The 20291-nt window shown below is 35.4% G+C and overlaps 1 protein-coding gene across 3 annotated transcripts in view; it reads right to left on the bottom strand.

Moving 5' to 3' along the window:
• LOC106877833 (ubiquilin-1) overlaps nt 1-10523 on the bottom strand; it is a 43114-nt gene extending 32591 nt beyond the window's left edge. The window contains exon 1 of one of the 3 annotated variants that reach the window (XM_052966089.1): nt 10340-10523. In XM_052966089.1, coding sequence (XP_052822049.1) covers nt 10340-10444 — 105 coding nt within the window. In that variant the 5' untranslated portion in view covers nt 10445-10523. The remainder of the gene's footprint in view (nt 1-10339) is intronic. The other 2 variants (XM_014926863.2, XM_014926864.2) reach the window with 2 other exon arrangements.
• Between the last annotated feature and the right edge of the window lie 9768 nt (nt 10524-20291).

The following is a 20291-nucleotide window of genomic DNA, read 5'->3' as shown; positions in this document are numbered from 1 at the left end:
TCTAGAGATGAGTCTGCTGTACACGGTCATTCTAAGCAAGTTTCTTTATCATTACAAATGTTAGTTTTATGCCCACCCAGACTGCTTCAGTAAAATCTTCCCTTATTCTAGGCCATTGTAAACATTATTTACAATATACTTAATCAGCATCTTACATGTTTATATAAATGCAGACATCACTGAGCTACATTCAACCTTTCTTGTAAATTAGCACCAACAGCCCATACTGATATTCTCAAATCTTACAAACCCCTTGTATCTGGGTTTCCTCTCATACAATATATTTTGACAAATTTTATTGCTAAGTTAGTCAAGGTCACCTATGAGTTCATCTTCCAGATCTTGTTCAACCCATGTTTCTCGGATAAGTTTTAACCAAAGACAATAATACCAAAGAAAAATGTTTACTATCAAAATTCATCAGCAGGCAAACCAAAAATGGTTTGGTATTTCATACTAAACCTAAACTTTGTTGACAGTAACATTTATCTGTTTCTTCATTGGCAAACAATATAAAGATCTAACAATTTTTAAGTATTATTAATAAATCAGTCAAATCTCTTATCTGTTCTAGCAGAAGTTACACAAGAAGTTTTTTTTATATATATATATCCAGGCCTATTCTCAGTTTTTTTAGGAGGGGGTAGCCACAACAAGAAACACACCAGGCATTCCATTCATTTCCCAGCTCAAAGAGGCAAGCCTTGTTCTATGCTTGGGTCAAGGCATAGAACGCAATCCTCAATATTAGTTTCGTCATCATCATCGTTTAACGTCCGCTTTCCATGCTAGCATGGGTTGGACGATTTGACTGAGGACTGGTGCAACCGGATGGCTACACCAGGCTCCAATCTAATTTGGCAGAGTTTCTACAGCTGGATGCCCTTCCTAATGCCAACCACTCAGAGAGTGTAGTGGGTGCTTTTACGTGTCACCCGCCAAAAATGTTATAGGGAAGATTTAATCACCAGAAACAAACATCAGAAGTTAGATATATCCAAAACTTGGGTGTGCTTTCTTAAGAAAATTATGTAGATGCTCAATGAAGAAATTGACATCATTCAGCTGTTAGCGTGACATGACCAAGTAACAACTTTACATGCTTTTTTTCTTCTAACACTAACTTTAGTGGTACAAGTTTTAAGTTTTTGTTGTGACTTTCACAGATGATGTAGAATGCAGGATTATTTTTGACACTTCTTCATTTGTGGTAACTCAAGAATAGAAGATGATATTGAAGCTATTTTTGCATCACTGTTAATTAAGCACAAACAAATTCTCCAGCATTACTTCATAGATCTTTATCATCTGGAAAAGTTCAAGTGGTTCTCTTCTTTCAACTTGGCAAATGTTTCAGCTGTACAACAGTTCTGTCTTCACAATTTTCCCACTAATTTCACTTTAGTTAAGAGGATATTCATTTGTGGTTGTACATGGACTACCATATAATTTACAAGTTTGTAAGAGCTTAGTAATGTAGAAATACACTTTCTTTACTTCATGCATTTGTTTTGTGTTTTTCTTGTAACTTTTACTTGCTCTTTGCCACCTTGTGCTAATAATTTATAAATTTTCATTGTGAGATAATTAAGAAATAATGATGATTTCAATGAAGCCATGTTGTTTCTAATTTTTTTCCCCCCTTTCAAGTTCTTGTTACCAAATTTTGCAACAACTTGCATGGTGACTGAACTTTGCAACATCCCTTTCAGCACTCACACTGCTCAGCTCTTCCTTGACAGATTTAAATAATTGTGTTGTTAGAAGATTTTATCAACATATGTATCTTCACATGCCAACTGACATACTATCTTTTCTAACTGTTCTTATATCAACACCTTTTGAGGTTTCAGAATTTTAATAAACCTGCAAAATTTTCTCAAACTATATGCTTTAAATTCCCAGAGCTATGAATTCACCCCACTATAAATCCACTGGGGGAAAAACAATGCAATATCTTCCTTGCCAAAAACAAAAACAAAAAATATATATCTTCATATTCAAAACATTTTTGTGTCTGAAAAAAAAAAAAAAAAAAAAAAAGGAAATTATAGCAATTGCCTAAAAACTCTCATTTTGACAGTTAAATTTTCAGAATTTCTGACCCAAAATCTGACATTATGAATTTCAAATGTCGCCGCACCTGTGCCCAGCGATGCCTTCCTGGCACTTGTGCCGGTGGCATGTGTAAAGACATTCAAGCGAGATCGTGCCAGTGCAGGTGGCACGTAAAATACACCATTTTGAGCGTGGCCATTACCAGTACCACCTGACTGGCCTTCATGCCGGTGGCACGTAAAAGCACCCTCTACACTCTCGGAGTGGTTGGCGTTAAGAAGGGCATCCAGCTGTAGAAACTCTGCCAAATCAGATTGGAGCCTGGTGTAGCCATCCGGTTCACCAGTCCTCAGTAAAATCGTCCAACCCATGCTAGCATGGAAAGCAGACGTTAAACGATGATGATGATGATGATGATTTGCACAATTATTTCTCCCACAGTAATACTAGAATATCATGAATTGGATAATTTTGGAGTGAATATGATCCATACCAGGCAGTTTTTGGTTTACCTTACTGATGAATTCTGATTAAAAAATTTCATCTTGGATCAAAACTCAAAGAAAAACATGGGTTGCATCTTTAAAATCTAACTCAAATTATCTTATTCAGTGGTTCTCATTTTGACAAATACCAGCATCCACACACCCACTCCCAACAAAATATCAGTGAAGTTTTTGTCTCCCATCCTTATTAATGAGAAGACAAAATAGACTTTATATCCATATAATTCATTTTTCACTGTAGTGTTAAAAAAAGTCTAAAGCAATCTTAATTTTGATAAGCATGGCAATTTTCCCCTCCCCACTCTTTGAAAAATACTTCTCAAGTTAATTGAATTCAACTTCTACCATGACCCATCAGAGAAATTTTGATTTTCTTTCCGTTACAATACAATACAATCATCATCATCATCATCATCGTTTAACGTCCGCTTTCCATGCTAGCATGGGTTGGACGTCTATTATCAAACTTGAAAGTTGTCTATAGTCTGAATAGTTATGTCGGAACAGTTAAATACATAGGACTCCAGTTCACTTAATTCCAACTAATCAAGCAATATTACATTATCATACTGCTCTTGGACACTTATGGTTTCCTGCAACAACTCATAGCTTAATCATGGATATGGTCACCTTCAGGACTTTTGACAAACCCTGAACTTTTTTTTTTTTTCCAAATCTTTGTCAGATTTTGCAATAACTACACTCAAAATTCTCATGTGCAACCCAGTCAGTAACACATTTGTCAGACCTGAATGACTGAAAAGAAGCAGCAGATGAAAGCAATCCAAATCAGTTTTGATGTCATGCTGAATGAAATCATTACAGACAAATGAAATATTCCGAAAATGTTACTATTTCCAGAAATATGCACAACTAGAAATACATGTTCTATTGTATAAAAGTGTCGAGTGATAAATTTATGATTTTTGTTGGTTTGGTATTTTCAGTTATCAAATTCAAAATTCAGTTTATTTTTATCTGCAGCCTTTACAACTGATTAAAGTTTGAAGGATTTAAAAAAAAAAAAAAGATCATACAAAATTGGGCCCATGGACACTAGCATTTAGATCTGCCAGTACAATAACATCATACAACCAACAGTCCTATATCCAAACAAAATGCAAGAAAAGACTGGAAAGTCACCAAAAAGTTGGACAAGAATGTTCTGAGGCATTTGTACCACAATCACATCAGAAACAAAGAAGTAATAAGAACATCATCATGAAGACTCTAAGACACATTGATAGAATGAAGAATGCAATTGGGAGCGTGGCCGTTGCCAGTACTGCCTGACTGGCCTTTGTGTGGGTGACACATAAAAGCACCCACTACACTCTCTGAGTGGTTGGCGTTAGGAAGGGCATCCAGCTGTAGAAACTCTGCCAAATCAGATTGGAGCCTGGTGTTGCCATCCGGTTTCACCAGTCCTCAGTCAAATCGTCCAACCCATGCTAGCATGGAAAGCGGACGTTAAACGATGATGATGATGATGATGATGATGATGACAGCCTGCAGCAGTCAAATCATCAATATGAAAAAACAGTGTTCAGATGGACACCAACTAGAGAACAGAAAATACAAAACTGCAAGACATGTGGTGTTGAACCTTACAGGTGGAAAGTGGAGGCTGTCAACAGACACTGTGAAAACAAAAACGAGTAACCAATCAAGAATATAGGAAAACTGCAATCCAGTGTGCAGGATAGATTTGCTAATTGTAGATATTTTCAAGTCAGAAATTAGATAGTGGTATCTACTTCTAAACTGACATTAATTCATGTCTGATGAAACTAACCAACCAAATTTTGTTGAGTTCAACTGAATAAAGGTGGTATCAAAAAGTTCCCAGACTAGCTCTGTTGCATGCCAACAGATGGCAGCACACCACTGCATGTGCAATGAAAGCTAGCAGTGACCTTCATTAGGCAATGTGCTTAATGACATTGCTGTGTTTACTTCACAAGTTGTGAAATTTATGATCAAGTGTATGCTGTAGTCTACGATTTTGTCATGGACAGGAACAAAGAGCCAACATAAAATTTTGCATTAAACTGGGGAAGTCTGCTAGAGACATTGAGCATGTTTCAGCAAGCTTATGGTGGCAAGGAAATGGGTCGTATGCAATGTTTTGAGTGGTACAAGTGCTTCAAAATCAGAAGAACGTCCCTGGAAGACCTGCCAGAAATGTGGTATTGTGCATCAAGAATTCGCCCCCCAGGGCCAGACCATCAATCAAGAGTTCTACTGTAACATTTTGACGCGTTTGAGGGAGGACATTCAGTGAAAGCAACCAGATCTGTGGAACGCAAAGAATTCTTCATGATGACAATGCACCATCACCAAGCTCTCCTTAATGAGTTTCTCAACAAAAAACAACATGGTATGACTTACTTCTGCACCACCCTATTCGCCAGATTAAGCACCTGCGGACTTCCATCTCTTCTCGAAGATGGAAATGCAGCTCAAAGGTTGCTGTTTTAACACCATTGTAGAGCTCCGAACAATTTGCAGAAGGTCCTCGACTTGCTTATGAAAAACAACTTCCAGTCCAGATTCCAAAAGTGGCAGGAATGCTGGAACCAGTATATTGCTGCACAAGGTGACCACTTCAAAGAAGATGATGGTAAAACTTAGGTAAATAAGCTATTTTTTATTAAACATAACTAGTTCGGGAACCTTTTGATACCTACCGCCTTGTATATTACTCAAACAATTTTCAATTACTTTTACATTAATGAGTAATTTGCATGATCAAACAAAAGATACACAAGAAGCCAAATACAAACTCTTACAGGAATCAGAACATATAAATTCATTTATTTCCATCATGAAATATGAAGTAAAAATACAAGATGAAAAATTTCCTTTTTGTTTTTATTTTAGTAATTTACCCATTGATGCCACAGTATTCAGCAATAAAGAATTGTTTTAATTACACAATATCTGAAAAGCTGCATTACTAGAAGTGGTGGCAGATAGAATGAATGGGAAAAGAAAATTTAAAGACTGATCGTATATGTTGAAAAGAGAATTCTTCATCCAAAAGATCAACCGAATAAAGTTCAGAGTTCAAGTCTCAAACAAAAAATGTAGTTTTAATGTACCAAAGTTTGTTTTTCTTTATTGCCATACAGTAAAGTTATAAATACAAGTAATAGTTATGAATTAAAGAAGTTAACATAAAACTGAAAATTGACAATACTGAGCATATTAAAATAAGCTAAAGCTTGCTAAGATTTTGAGTAGGGAGTTGATGAAAGATAAAAGACTGCCAAAAAAGATGATCTGTGGAAGTTGCGTAGGAATCAACAAGTGGACATCAAAATAGAATAACTGGAAAAAAAATATTTGCCAACCATGAGAAAAACAAAAGATTTGGATAGTAGCCAAAGAACAAGAAAAGCTAAAATGCACTATTTTCAAAACTTGGTTAATGACGAGACTTTACACCATTCTAGCAGTGATTTCCCTTGGATGAAGAGCTTTTAATTAGGATGCTGTAAAAGAGATTATATATCTTTGAAAAGCTTTTTCTTTATATGAAAAGAAAATATGTGTAACATATCAGGCTTCTAAGGCTGTATGAAAACATAATAGTAGAACATGAACAATCCAAGTCAAATGGAAATCGAAGAGATAGACTGATTATGAGAATTGATGGAAATGCAAGTGATTCTACTGAAAGGAGAGGAATACAAGAATGGGCAAAAGTGAGTGAACGGAAGTAAAAAGATTTATAATAAATACAATGTAATAATGATGAACAAAAGTTCATCCTTGGTATTCAGTGAGAAGGTTGAAACCCTTTATGAATAAATATAAGACTCCAGTTGGGAAAACTTGGAGACCAAGAAAATACAGATAATGGATCAAAGGTTAACTAGATTATACAGAAAGAATAATCAAAGTATACATCACAAAAATTATACAGCATGCAAACAAGCATAGGGTAACCTCGTGTAAAGCATAGAAAATCATGAAAATACTGTGAAAAATCTCAAGAAGCTGTCTAATTCAGTACTAGAAATATTTTAAAAGCAAAAAGATGTGGAACTGGAATACAATCAGTGCAGTTCATATCAAGTATGTCACTTTTGAAGAATAGTGTTGGAGATGAGATTGGTAGGTAGTTATTAATAAAAGGAATAACAGAAAGTTGGGAGACATCCAAGTTGGTCCTAGAGCACACCAATAAGACAGACAAATGTAAAATAGTCAGCGAGATAGTTCTATTCCATATTTCATAAGCAAGGTGTTTGACTAACAGGTGTCTATGTAAAATACTGTATACTGTCTGAAGATTTCTAAAACCAAGAATATTTGTATAACAGACCGGAATAGCTGATCTTACTTTACTTATCTATAATGACTAGGAAGGAACTGATACTAATACAGCATATATAATGAATGATTACATACCAAGCTAACATTTAGATATTCTTATTCTTGTTTCAGTCGCAGTCAAAGGATTATGTCAATGAAATTGAATGTAGTATTTAATGTCTTGGCTTTGGCACGATTTCTACAGCTGGATGCTCTTTCTAACACAATACTTTACAGTGCACAGAGTTTTGTAATTTTTTTTTCTAGTGTCACCATGCAACTTGCAAGACTTAAAGAACCTAAAGGGTGTCCCTACAATAAAAGAGAATAAGAGAGTGATGAGGAAAAAATATGAAGAACAGATTTAGTGTTGTGGGTGAGTGATAGTGAAGAGTAACAAAGGATACAGAGAAAATAGGAAGGAGTATGAAGGGGAAAGAGAAAGGATTTGTGTCAAGGGTTAGTAAGAGAGGTGGAGACAAAAGCAAAGGGTGATAGAGTGGGTTGTGTAGAAGGATCCAGTGCTTAACCAGCGTCATGGGAGGGAGGGGTAAATATGGGTAGGTGTAGGAGGAAAGAAAACATGAAAGAGAGGAAAAGGATAAGGGTGATGAGAATCTGGAGATGGCTGCAAAAGAAGAGAGAGAGAGAGATGAGGAATTCAGGTGGCAGAGAAGCTGTGGAGAAATGACAGGCAAAGGATGAGGGATCAGTGGTTGAATGCAGTGAGAGATAAAAGAAGCTGGAAGGTACCATAGAAGTGAAAGGGATGAGCAGAGAATGGGAGCAGAACAATTTCTGCGTTGTTTCCATCTACCAAATTCACTCACAAGGCATTGGTCAGTCTGGAGCTATAATAGAAAACAGTTGTTGAAAGTAGTGTGAGACTAAACCTGAAACCATGTGGTTATGAAACAAACTTCTTTAGCACATAGCTATGACAGGTAATTTTTTTTTAATGCTTTCTGGTTGAATTCATTTGTAAAGCTCGACTTTAGCAAAATTTTAACTAACTCGCTTACCTTTATCAATTATTTATTGTGCTTTCAACACTCCTGAACATGTCTTTTGTACAGAAAAAAAAACAACAAAAAACAGGCAATTTCAGTTCCCTGCACTTGAGACACTATAGCATCGATCTAAGCATTGGTAAGAAAACTAACTCCAATGATCCATAATAGATAATCTGGCTAATAAAATATTGCATCAGATATCTAGAAGAAATATATTCAAACCTTCCTACACAAACTGACAAGTACATCTTTTCTTGTTTCTTTTATAGTTAACACACAACTTTAAATTTGTTGACAAGGTTCTCAAAATTCCACCAATTATCAGCCCAATTGTTGCATTTCATCTCATGATTACCTACCCACTTTTACCTTTTTTTTGTTTTTCAAATACCAAAATATCCATTTTCTTGATATGTGCCTACGAACGATTTTATCTTCAAGTAGCACTTGTCTTTCAATGCTTCATTCACTCTCGCTCCATCCTGCATGTTTGGGATTGATTAGGCAATCAATTTCTAGGACAGAGAATACTGAATACCCAATTATTCACAGATCGAGCTGCAAACCCCGATACAACCTTTAGCTTCTTCAAACATCATTCACACGCCAATCATCAGACTACGTATAAATTTTGATTGCCTTTCGATGAAACAATCACTTATTTTGTAACTTTTTCAAATGATATTCAATGCCGCGGACATTACAATGCTTGAGCACATGTCTAACTTGTTTGTTACTGGACCTAATGAACCACTCCAAAATATCTGAAAAAATCATAGCCTTTTATACGTTGAAGAGGCAGTAAAACATTTATAAATGGGTAGTTGAAACGTTGTGAAAGTAATTCGTGGCTCTCTCGTAAGAAATCTTAAAACACATAAAAATATAATTACTGGCCTATATTCAAGACTAAATACAGATAGATAATATATATCCTGAAAGAAGCCTGTTCAACAGCAGAAAGTAATGCTGTAAAAACACCGGAAATGCCGAATGAAATCATAAAAAGAACTTTAATGTTAGAGTCAACTCAATAAGGCTAATAAATCGGTCGATATTTTTTTTAAAATCGCAATAAATTTCATCCAACAGCTTCGAGATGATTCCATTTGAGGTCGTCGTGATGGCGAGAGAGAGTTCTCGGTGAACTGAGTCCGCGACCCAATTTCAGTTGCTTCCTGTTAGAACTGCATTTGTTGGGTCGTTGATGTCCTTGTAAAATACATAAACATTACAGCTTCATCTACTTCTATTAAACTGGGAAGGGAATACGTTTTTTATAAGATATCGTTAAAAACAGTAACTTTGTAATAGTAAAATCTGATGAGGTTTTGTAAATCTTTGATCTTATGACGCATCAACAGCACTTGACACAACGAACAGGTTTTTACAGAAGAAAGAAAAAGTTTCGAAATTTGCAAACCATCTTTATTTTAATGTGCATCCAAACGCATCCACGTTAGTGCTTCTCGGTATATTTTGAGGAATCCAGCAGATTTACTCGAAAAGAATAATTAGCAAAAGAGTCTATGAACCAAGAGGTACTTTATATATGTTTATATAGAGAGAAAGTTACTTGAAAATGATTGTGTACAGTAGAGTCGTAATCAGAAACAAAACGTGCGTAAATTTCAAGTGAAATGAGTTGTAAGAGTTTATTTTCATCGAACATGCCTTACAAATCATATCATTTACGGTTTAATGAAAATTACTTGGCGATCTAAAACATAAAATAAGATTCACAAGTCAAATGACATAAGTCAAACACATGTTTAAGAACCAAAGCCAAACAAATAGTTTCAACATATGTTGAAGATAAAATATATGAGGGGTTGTTAAGAAAATTTTTGCCCTTTATTCCATGCTTAATTTATGACAAGACTGATAACCACGCTCGTTTAACTCGCTATAGTAGTATTCCAGTCGCCTTTCCCTTATCATGAACGGACACGTAGTTTTCACTCAAAAGGCTGACGAATCTTAGATTTTAACTTCAGCAGAATTTTTACTACACTTGTTTCGTCTAGAAAAAAAAAACCTTCGTAATTTAATTCCTTGATACATGAAAGAATTTCGATTTTTAATTTTTTTTTGTTTTATTTTTCAAGGTTCGAGAGGGGGAGGATTCGTGTCTGTTTCTCTCCGATTTTGTGCAATATTAAAATCCACACCGACTCTTGAACGATATTCGAGTTTAAATAATAGAAACACAAGAAAGTACAACAGATCTGAAATCAATTGAGATTTAAAAAAAACAAACAGAAATACATAAAGCAAGTAACTAATAAACAAATTTAAACAAATTTTAACGACAGTATTATATACTGCTAAAGAGAAGATATACGGATGGGATGGGGGTGGTGTTATAGACTGGAGCTAATCGGTCAACAACTTTTAAGCAATGAGTTGTACAAAATCCTATACAAAAAAACAAATTACCTCTTTGACCGACACATCAGCCTCAATTTTAATCTCTTGCTTTTCTTTACTTGTTTTAACTGTAATAGTAATTTTCCTTTCCGTTTCTTCACCGCTTTCCGCCATGATGGATGCACACCTGTACGGCTGAACACAGAGTCATGGGAATAAAAAAAAAAATGTCCTCCCCCTCTCTTAAACTACATACATATTCTTAGTATGAAAATTAATTGTTTTCACTTTTATTACTCTTTTATTTCCAGAATTAATTACTTTTAACATTCAAATAGAAAACTTTTAACGATTACTGATACAAATATGAAAAATTAAACATATACGTTATTAAAAATACTAATAGATCGCGGATGTGGTGCTAAGTCTCATTTGAACGAGACTATGACATAAGCATTATTTCGCAGTTTCAATGTAACTATGTCTGCAGGAGATATATAAGCCTTCTGGAAATTATATATTTTTATCAAATCGTTTAAATATGTCGTATTTATTTTTAACAATGTTTACAAGGAATATAAAGCTTAAGAGAAGTGTCGTCATGAAGACACTCACAAATGAGAAATAATAATAGAAAAACAACAATTATATAAGTTAAAAAAGCCTCTACGGAAAATTGTTACAAAATTCTGACGTAATTAGTGGATTATACTAGAACAATGCATCATTTTCATAAGATGTCTTTAATCTTAGTGGATATCATACTGGAATTTTAAAATGAAATCTTGTATTTTTATTTTAATTACAAAAAGTTACTTTTTTGGTTTGTTTTAATTAATTCAAAGGCCAAGATGATAAAATCCTCCCCCACTCCCTGAGGTTAAGTTTGGAACACTTCGGTTTACATAATATTTGTAAGTTTACTTAATGGTAGGGAGATATCGCGAAGGAAGGATTAAGGTAATGCATTTAATACGTCAAGTAAACTAGACAGTGTGAATGGAAGGAGAAAGACGCAAACAGAAAGGTTATAATAATTGGTGAAATAGGATGTCGTTTCTTTTTATAACTCCCTTCACAACTAAGGTTCTTGAAGAATAAATTAGACTTCTGTGAACAACTTATGTTTATTACTCAGCTTAATTTGCAAATTAAATTGTATTTTTTTTTGGGGGGGGGGCATGAAATGTAATATAATGGTGAATGGGTGTCTATTCTAATTCCAACTGGAAATTTTAGTAGCAATATAATGCGAAAGGAAAAAAGTAACAACGATGCAGTCTATTGGAATGTCGAACTCGTTTATAGCGAGATGAACAGTGGATATTAATGATGAATCATACCAGAAATGAAATCAGATCTTTTGAGTTGTAAATTGCACCAAGAATTTTGGTTTGATTTTATAATTTAATAAGAGGAAAGGTAATGTCTATGACCAATGCGGGCCCTCGAGCAGAAGTGAACTTCCAGGGTCTGAAACCTTTGAGGAAAACAGGGCACAATGAAGGTTGACTGTTACCGTTTGTGTTAGAATGATTGGATATTTTAAAAGAGGATCTGAAGTTGGTGTTTTGGATGAAGGTGATAGTTCTTAGGCGCAGAGGACGTTATATTAGTGATAGAAGAGAAAATGGCTATGGCGCATCTGTAAGCTCGTGGTTTAGCTGATGAGTGAATGTTTGCCAAACAGCTGGATGGCCTTTTTTATGCTCTCTAGGATGTTTGTGTGTATAACATCTCTACCTTCCTTGATATGTGGGCAGTACTCTAATGTGAGTCATTCTTGTGTTTGTAGAGAGACAAGCTCAACAACTGAGCAGAGAAGTATTTCCAGCCCTAAAATGGAAGCATAACTTTTGGAATGCAGTTTTTGTAATTTTACAGATTTTTACCATCAAACAGGAAATAATCTTAGAGCTAGAAATAAGATTGTTTAATATTCGACTTCCATTATAATTACATTAATATTAAGAATGCGTTCTAGGAATCGATCCTAGTACTTGTACTTTGCTGTATCAACCTGGAGGGGTGGGGCAGAAAAGCGAAGTTGATCTCGACGAGATTTGAACTCGGAGCATAAAGGATTGTAACTGTAAGCTTTTTTGTCCGACGTTTAATGATTCCGACAATTCACCGATAATTAATATGGCTTGAAGAACTGACTGGGAATTAAAATTCCTTAATTGTTTAGTTACATTCCAAAACCCCTTTCTTTGGTGGGCTATTTTTCTATAAGGATATTTTGTAGAATATTTCATGCCTTAGGGAATTTTTTAATCTTAGCAGTAAAATTGCAAGCTTATAACACACTGCAGAAGTACATCTATGCTGAAAAAATAACGAATCTTTAATTTAACAAATTCATAGGTTTGTAACTTTTTTAATTACTATTAGGGTTCTAAAAGACTCCATTAGTGAATGACTTCAGATTTCACCAATGGTCATCATAGATATTAAAATTTATTACTTTTTACATTTTATTGCTTTCTCATTTGATATTTTCTAAGGAAGTTTAAATTTATATGGTTAATTAGGACTATACATATGATTGAGCACATTGCTACAAATTTGAAAAGGGGTGGGTGGATATGGTTAGTTAAATCATGCCTAGCAATTAATTATTTTGTTGATATTAGAGGCATGATGTTTTTTATTTGTTCAACTCTAGAATAAGGAAGATATTTAAAAACTGGAACAGTATTAGAGCTTTTTCTTTTTTAAAAACTGCACGCCGTTCTTATCTCAGAAGACTTCTAAACTACGAAAAATAGTACAAATAGTCAAAGACATAATACAACTTCTATAGGAAAACTTGAATATGTGGTTTTTGAAAAATCCAGAATTTTATTATTTTCCACTCCATTCTGTTGTCATTCCATACCCATTAATTTAAATTTAATGATGGTGCTTCAGAATGGCTTCTGTCAAAACACTAAAATTTATACAAGAATATTTACAAGTATATTCTCATAAACAGTCTACTTCTGGACAAAGGAGCTGTGCCCTTGGCTTTTGCAAGGTGTTCCAAGAATAATCCACAAGGCTTGAAATTTTGTTGGCTAGGGATAGCCAAATATATCAACTCCAGTGCTCAACTGGTACTTATTCTTTTATTGACCCCTAAAGGATGAAAGGCAAAGTCAACCTCAGTGATATTTGAACTCACAATCTAAAGACAGGAAGTGCCATTATGCATTTTTTCTGGCATGCTAATGATTCTGCCAGTTTGCCATGTTAAGGTGCTCCAAGAATAATGAAATCAATGCAGTTAATTTTTGAACATCTGAAAAAATCTTGGGTATAGAGTGATTCTAGAGAGATTATTTTCTAGATAAGAAAGACTGGGAGAGTGGTTGACAATGTTTGAGGATTTTTTTTTTATTAGGTGCATGATCAGAAGTGTGCAGAATAAAGGGTACAGGTTAACAATTTAACCCCTAAACAATATTGTCTCTGGTTTTATCAACAATCATATAGTGTGGATGTCAGTCATTCTCTCTCTTCCATTATTCTCTCTTCTGTCACCTTAATGTTCTGACATACTTTCCACCCAGTAGTAAGGGATAGAGGGAAACAAATGAATGAAGACAATGCAGCAAAAGGGGATTCTCTTTGTTCTTGCAAGGGCAAAACAACACTACTGATGCCGACGAACAAATGAAGACAATATAGAGTAGAGAAGACTCTTTGGTCTTCCTGGAATCAAGATAACCTCTTGAGGAGGTTTGCTACAATAAAATACCCCCAGTACACTTTGTAAAATGGTTGGCAACAGGAAAGTCATCTTATAGAAACTATACCAAAACTGTAACGTGAGTGAGATGCAGTTCCAAGCCAGTTGGGGGCAGTAACTCTGAATAAGAACTGATCCTGACCTTAGTAACCCATCCAACTCATACTGTCATAAAAATGAAGATGGAAAGTGATAAGGATTCATAGGAAATTGATTCTATAGGGCTTTCCTATAAGGTGTTATCCACCCCTGATTGGAACTCTCCCGTATGACATGTACGCATGCTCAGTGACTTGCTTTAACAGTTGCAATCAGCTGAATGCACATTGCCAGTGACATTTGATATAATTACCCACACTCTGTGGTCAGGATTCTTTTTTTGGTTTGATGTCGGTATCGAAGGGATTACCAGACACCGGACAATACAGTGAGAGCAGCTTTCACTCACATCGTGGTATTCGATGCTGTGTATGTGTCTGTCATGGTAAAATATGCCACTCCTTAACTGTTGCTTTGCTTTCATCCGTAGCACGAGGTAATTATGTCATTATCTCTGAAATTCGGCAACTTACAAAGATCTTTAGATCAGGCAATACTTCACCGAGAGGAGATATAAGCTTCTGCTTATTCCTGTCTGAAGTATCGTCCAATGGCGTGGGTTAGCCTCCGGAAGTTTAATTATCTACATGGAGCGCCGCCTAGCCAAGGGAGATAACCTACTTATAGGAACGCCCTATAGGAACAAACGTAGGGGGCATAACTAAAAAAGTACAACTTGGATAGTTGTCAATGTTATATTGAAACTGTTGTTATTTGCAATAGAATCACAAAAGAAGTAAATTAGAAATGATAGAATGCCAGATAAAATGCCTTGTATTTATATGTGGCCTTTTACATTCTGTGTTCAAATCCTTTTGGGCTTGACTTAACCTTTCATCTTAGAGTGATAAAGTATGTACTATTAATATCTAGAAGTTGATTACAGACTCATGTCACTGCAACAATAAGAGAATCATCCTTATTGTAATTACCAAAAGGATAGAGTCAAAATCCTGCTTGGGTTGATTTTTTTTTTTTTCCTCCTACTGAAGTAGCAGGAATTATCAAAGAGTGAATTTGAATAACTATAGAAATGTATTATCTTACGCTCAAGTAGGAAATTATTATTATTATTATTATTATTATTAAGGTGACAAGCTGACAGAATTGTTAGCATGTTGGACGAAATGTTTAGCAGTATTTTGCCCATCACTGCAGTCTGAGTTTAAATTCTGCTGAGGTCAACTTTGCCTTTCAACCTTTCAGTGTCGATAAATCAGGTACCAGTGAAAGCGTTAGGGTCGATGTAATCGACTGGTCTCCTCCCCTCAAAATTTCAAGCCTTGTGCCTTTAGTAGAGTGGGTCATTATCATCAATATTATTAGTTGTTGTTCATCAAGCCAAGTGAAATTGTAGTCGTGGCTAATACTAGTATTGCCTAACTGGAACCTGTGCCAGTGGTATGTAAAAAGAACCCATTACATTCTTGGAGTGGTTGGTGTTAGGAAGGGCATCTGACCATAGAAACCATGCCAAATCAGATTGGAATCTGGTGTAGTCCTACAGCTTACTGGTTTCAGTCAAACTGTCTAACCCATGCCAGCATGGAAAGCAGATGCTAAATGATGATGATGATATATATATACAATGGTTTTTTCAATTTCTGCCTACTAAAACCACTCACGGCTTTGGTTGGTTTGGGAATATAGTAGAGTCCAAGTTTCTGTACTGTTGAACTGAACCCAATTCTAATGTGATTGCAAACCAAATATCTTAACCACATGCCCATAATGCAAAATATGAAGTCAGTAATGAACATCGTTATTTCCTATCTTTCAAGCTGACATCTAATGAACATATCAACACTCCAATAGGCACAGGAGTGGCTGTGTGGTAAGCAGCCTGCTTGCCAACCACATGGTTCTGGGTTCAGTCCCACTGCGTGGCACCTTGGGCAAGTGTCTTCTACTATAGCTTTGGGCCTACCAAAGCCTTGTGAGCAGATTTGGTAGACGGAAACTGAAAGAAGCCTGTCATATATATTTATATATGTATGTGTGTGTATATGTTTATGTGTCTGTGTTTGTCCTCCCCAACGTCGCTTGACAACTGATGCTGGTGTGTTTATGTTCCCATAACTTAGCAGTTTGGCAATAGAGACCAATAGAATAAGTACTAGACTTACAGAGAATAAGTCCTGGGGTCGATTTGCTTGACTAAAGGTGGTGCTCCAGCATGGCCACAGTCAAATGACTGAAACAAGTAAACGAGTACTCCTATCTATGTGAAATAACCTGTTGTTTATTAAGTTGTTCTGTATTTACATTTGGCCTGATTTTCTTCGCATTAAAATTGAGAACCAAATAAGAAAAATATTTTTTATGCACTTTTTCATTACATACACTGGTAAATGGCTTCTTTTTATGAGACTAATTGGTATTCAAACTATCTGTCTGTTGTTTATATGTATGTATGTAGGTTGATCATTATTTAGTTTTATTTCAAGATTTCTTGCCAATAGAGAAAGGGTCAATTTTTAACCTAGATTCAAGGCTCCTTCATTGGAATTTCAACATCAACATTTTTGTATGTATGCATGCATGTATGTATGTATATGCAGATTTGTAGGTTTTATGTATGTATTCTCATGCATATAGTTCTAAGTCTAGACATGCTCATACATACTTAAATGATAAACACCTGGAAAGTTTTACAGATTTTTACAGTTCCAGTGATGGCTTGGATCTGTAGTCTTTGAATCAGCTTTCTCTTTTCTGATTTTGAGAAGCCTAATTTCTCAACATTAGTATTTAGGTAGTGTGTTACATATCCCAATGTCCCAATAATTACAGGTATAAACCTGAACTTGTAATCTGGACAGAGTAGCTGTAGATTCAGCACAGATATCTTCTTTTTTGCATACATGCATGTATATGTGTGTGTATGTTAACCATACAACAGGTGATATTTACAAAAATATATATTCTCAGTCTGGCGCCATGTGTTTCAAAAGATGAGATTAATGTAATAGTGGGGAATATTATGAACTACAGCATTTTAATTGGGTTTTGTTTCAAATACAACCAAAAAATACCAGCTCTCAATACTAACAGATACAATACTTAATGTGAAAAGGTCCAGATGTTTATTGTTGTTTCACCTTGTGGATGTAGTTGGCCTTTTCTGAGGTTGCATTATTTAGCTGCATTTTCAAAGGAAGTTTCTTGGGTGGTTTTACATGAACTTTCCAGTTCTATCAAGTCACATTCTAATAACTAGAATATTATCAATCTGAAAGAATCAACCAAACCATATGAAGTAATGCAATGATTGGTTTCACTCCAATGATTTCTGTACTTATTTTGACTCAGAACACTTTATTCTTTAATTCTTGAAGGATTTTAGTTGAACAAATCAATCCCAGAACTTATTTTTTTAAAACCTAGTACTTATTCTATCAGTCTCTTTTGCTGAACTGCTTAGTAATTGGGATGGAAACACACCAACACTGGCTGTCAAGCAGTAATGGGGGTACAGACACAAACACAAAGAGACACACACACACATAGATATATACATATGTACATACATACATATATATAAATATATGATAGGCTTCTTTAAGTTTCTGTCTACGAAATCCATTTTGGTCGGCCTGAGGCTATAGTAGAAGACACTTTCCCAAGGTGCTATACAGTGAGACTGAACCCAAAACGATGTGGTTGGGAAGCAAACCACACAGTCTAATACAATTTTCCAAAATTCAAAGACCTTATAGCTATATTTTATGGATACTTTAATTTTCCTAAGATATTAAATGAAACAAAAGTTATTTTAGAGGGAGCATTTATTCATATAACAGAGACAACTTATTATTTTAAAAATAGTGAATAGCATTTGTTTCATGAAATCTTTTTTTATTAAATTATATTTGAAGACACCTTATCTCTTGGGATCCTCAAGTTTTTCTTCAGAATCCTAGGGTTCCCTAGAACTAATTTTGAGAAATCCTGCAATATGACGATTCCAAAGTATTATACATACTGGATTTTGAGTGACAAGAATAAGGGGTTCATCCCTTGGAAAGTGGTTTTATATTACACTCATTTGCCATTTCTCTGCCTCCATGCACTAATGCTATTCCTTTGAAAGGGATTTTTTTTATTCCCATACTGAGTTTCTAGAAACCTTCCTCACCAGGCTATCTTGATAGAAGTACTGGTTTAGTTCTCAATGCTGACAAATGCTCTAAATCCTATGGAAAAGTTGACCTTTTAGTCAGTGTTTTTCAATGCTCTACATTCTTGATAATGGTGTATTAACATTTTTTTTTTTGCGCAGGAGTGGCTGTGTGGTAAGTAGCTTGCTTACCTACCACATGGCGGGCCGACCAAAGCCTTATGAATGGATTTGGTAGACGGAAACTGAAAGAAGCCCGTCATATATATGTATATGTGTGTGTCTGTGTTTGTGCCCCCATCACTTGACAACTGATGCTGGTGTGTTTACGTCCCCCGTAACTTAGCGGTTTGGCAAAAGAGACCAATAGAATAAGTACTAGGCTAACAAAGAATAAGTCCTAGGGCCGATTTGCTCAACTAAAGGTGATGCTCCAGCATGGCCGCAGTCAAATGACTGAAACAAGTAAAAGAGTAAAAAGCTAGTTATTGCTTTATAGCATTCTGGTTATGACATGCCTATGTCCTTTGTACATTATCTGATATGCTAATCTGTCAGGGCTAACAAAGAATTAAGTATTATGTCAATCATGGCCATTGCAGCTTCTCTCAAGTTTACCGTTGTGTTGTAAAATTGCTCTTTTTTGTTTTTTCTAGGTGAGAGGGGATTGCATTTGAGATTAGACTGCTAGTACTGGTAGTAACTGATTGCATAGAGACTTAGTCATTTACTCATTGCTGAGGAAGTGTCTCTGCATGATACCTTGGGCAAGTGTCTTCTACTAACACCTTAGGCTGCCCAGTGAGTGTAATTTGGCAGACAGAAAGTGTTCAGAAGCTTGTCATCTCGCCCACTCTCTCTCTCTTTATATATATATATATATGGGGGGGGGGAGAATGGCATTGAACATTTTGGGGATCTTTTGCTTGTTTGAGATTATGGCCATCCTATATTCCTGAACCTGTAGCTTGTATTGGCATTGCATATTTTGCTCCAGCTTGTCTCTGGATCATATCAGTAGGTGGAGAGGGTTTGTGAGATGTTGTGCAAGATATTTAACCCTTTCGTTACCAACACGGCTGAAACCAGCCTTAGCTCTGCATACAAATGTCTTGTTTTCATAAGTTTGGAATGAAAATCTTCCACCAAACCTTAGTCACAATTTATGTTCCTAACACTAGCTGAATGATAACTAATTTATTTTACTAAATTCTTTGTTATATTTAAAGTAACTGAAAGAAACACAGAGCATCTCAAAATAAATACAGTAACGAAAGGGTTAAACAAGAGAAAATTCAACTATTTCTCTGTAGACTGGGAAAATAGCAAACAGCTTTAAATGGTTTTCAAACCATATTGGGTTCTCATCAGAGGAAGTTCCACATTCAGTTTGTTGGTGTTGTGAATAAAACAGAAGAAACCCATGGAAGTTCAGAGGGGAAAAACCATTCACCCTAAAAAGTGGTATTGTGATTTTTAAGAGGGCATTGAGTGATAGCATTCCACTGGGAGCATTGTACTTTGTTATTATTTTGACATTTACTATCATCTCCTGTATGTGAAGTGATGAAAATGAGAGATATGTTGGGAACAATGTACTCCTACTTTTCAGTTTAAGGGGTAAAATGACACTTATTGCATTGAATTTCCCCCTCCAAACCTCAGCAACATAGCTTATAAAATCCATTTTCTTTATTGGTGATGTGTCCAATTTCTCTGACTACTGTAGAGCCAAGAAAGATGTGAATGGCAAATATCTGGTAAACACTGCTTTCAGTGTATTTAATTTGATACCAAATCTTACTAGGGCCAAATTTATTTTCATTCTTTTGATCAGATATCAGTAATATACTGAAGTCATTAAAACCATTTCCCCTCTTCTATCTCAAAGATCATTTCTTTTTTTTTTTATCTTGAACCCTAAGGTCAGTTACCGGGTTTCCATGGTTCCTGGCTTTAAGGATATTGCGAAAGGCCTGGTTGGAAGCTCAATCTTCTGAGTTCTTTTACAGGGCTTAGAAAAACTGAAGGACCACTGCAATAGGTATGTGAATCTGAGAGAGGAATAT

Source organism: Octopus bimaculoides, chromosome 3, assembly GCF_001194135.2.
Source record: "Octopus bimaculoides isolate UCB-OBI-ISO-001 chromosome 3, ASM119413v2, whole genome shotgun sequence".
In the NCBI taxonomy this organism is placed as follows: Eukaryota; Metazoa; Mollusca; class Cephalopoda; order Octopoda; family Octopodidae; genus Octopus; species Octopus bimaculoides.
This window is presented reverse-complemented; position numbering and strand designations above follow the sequence as displayed.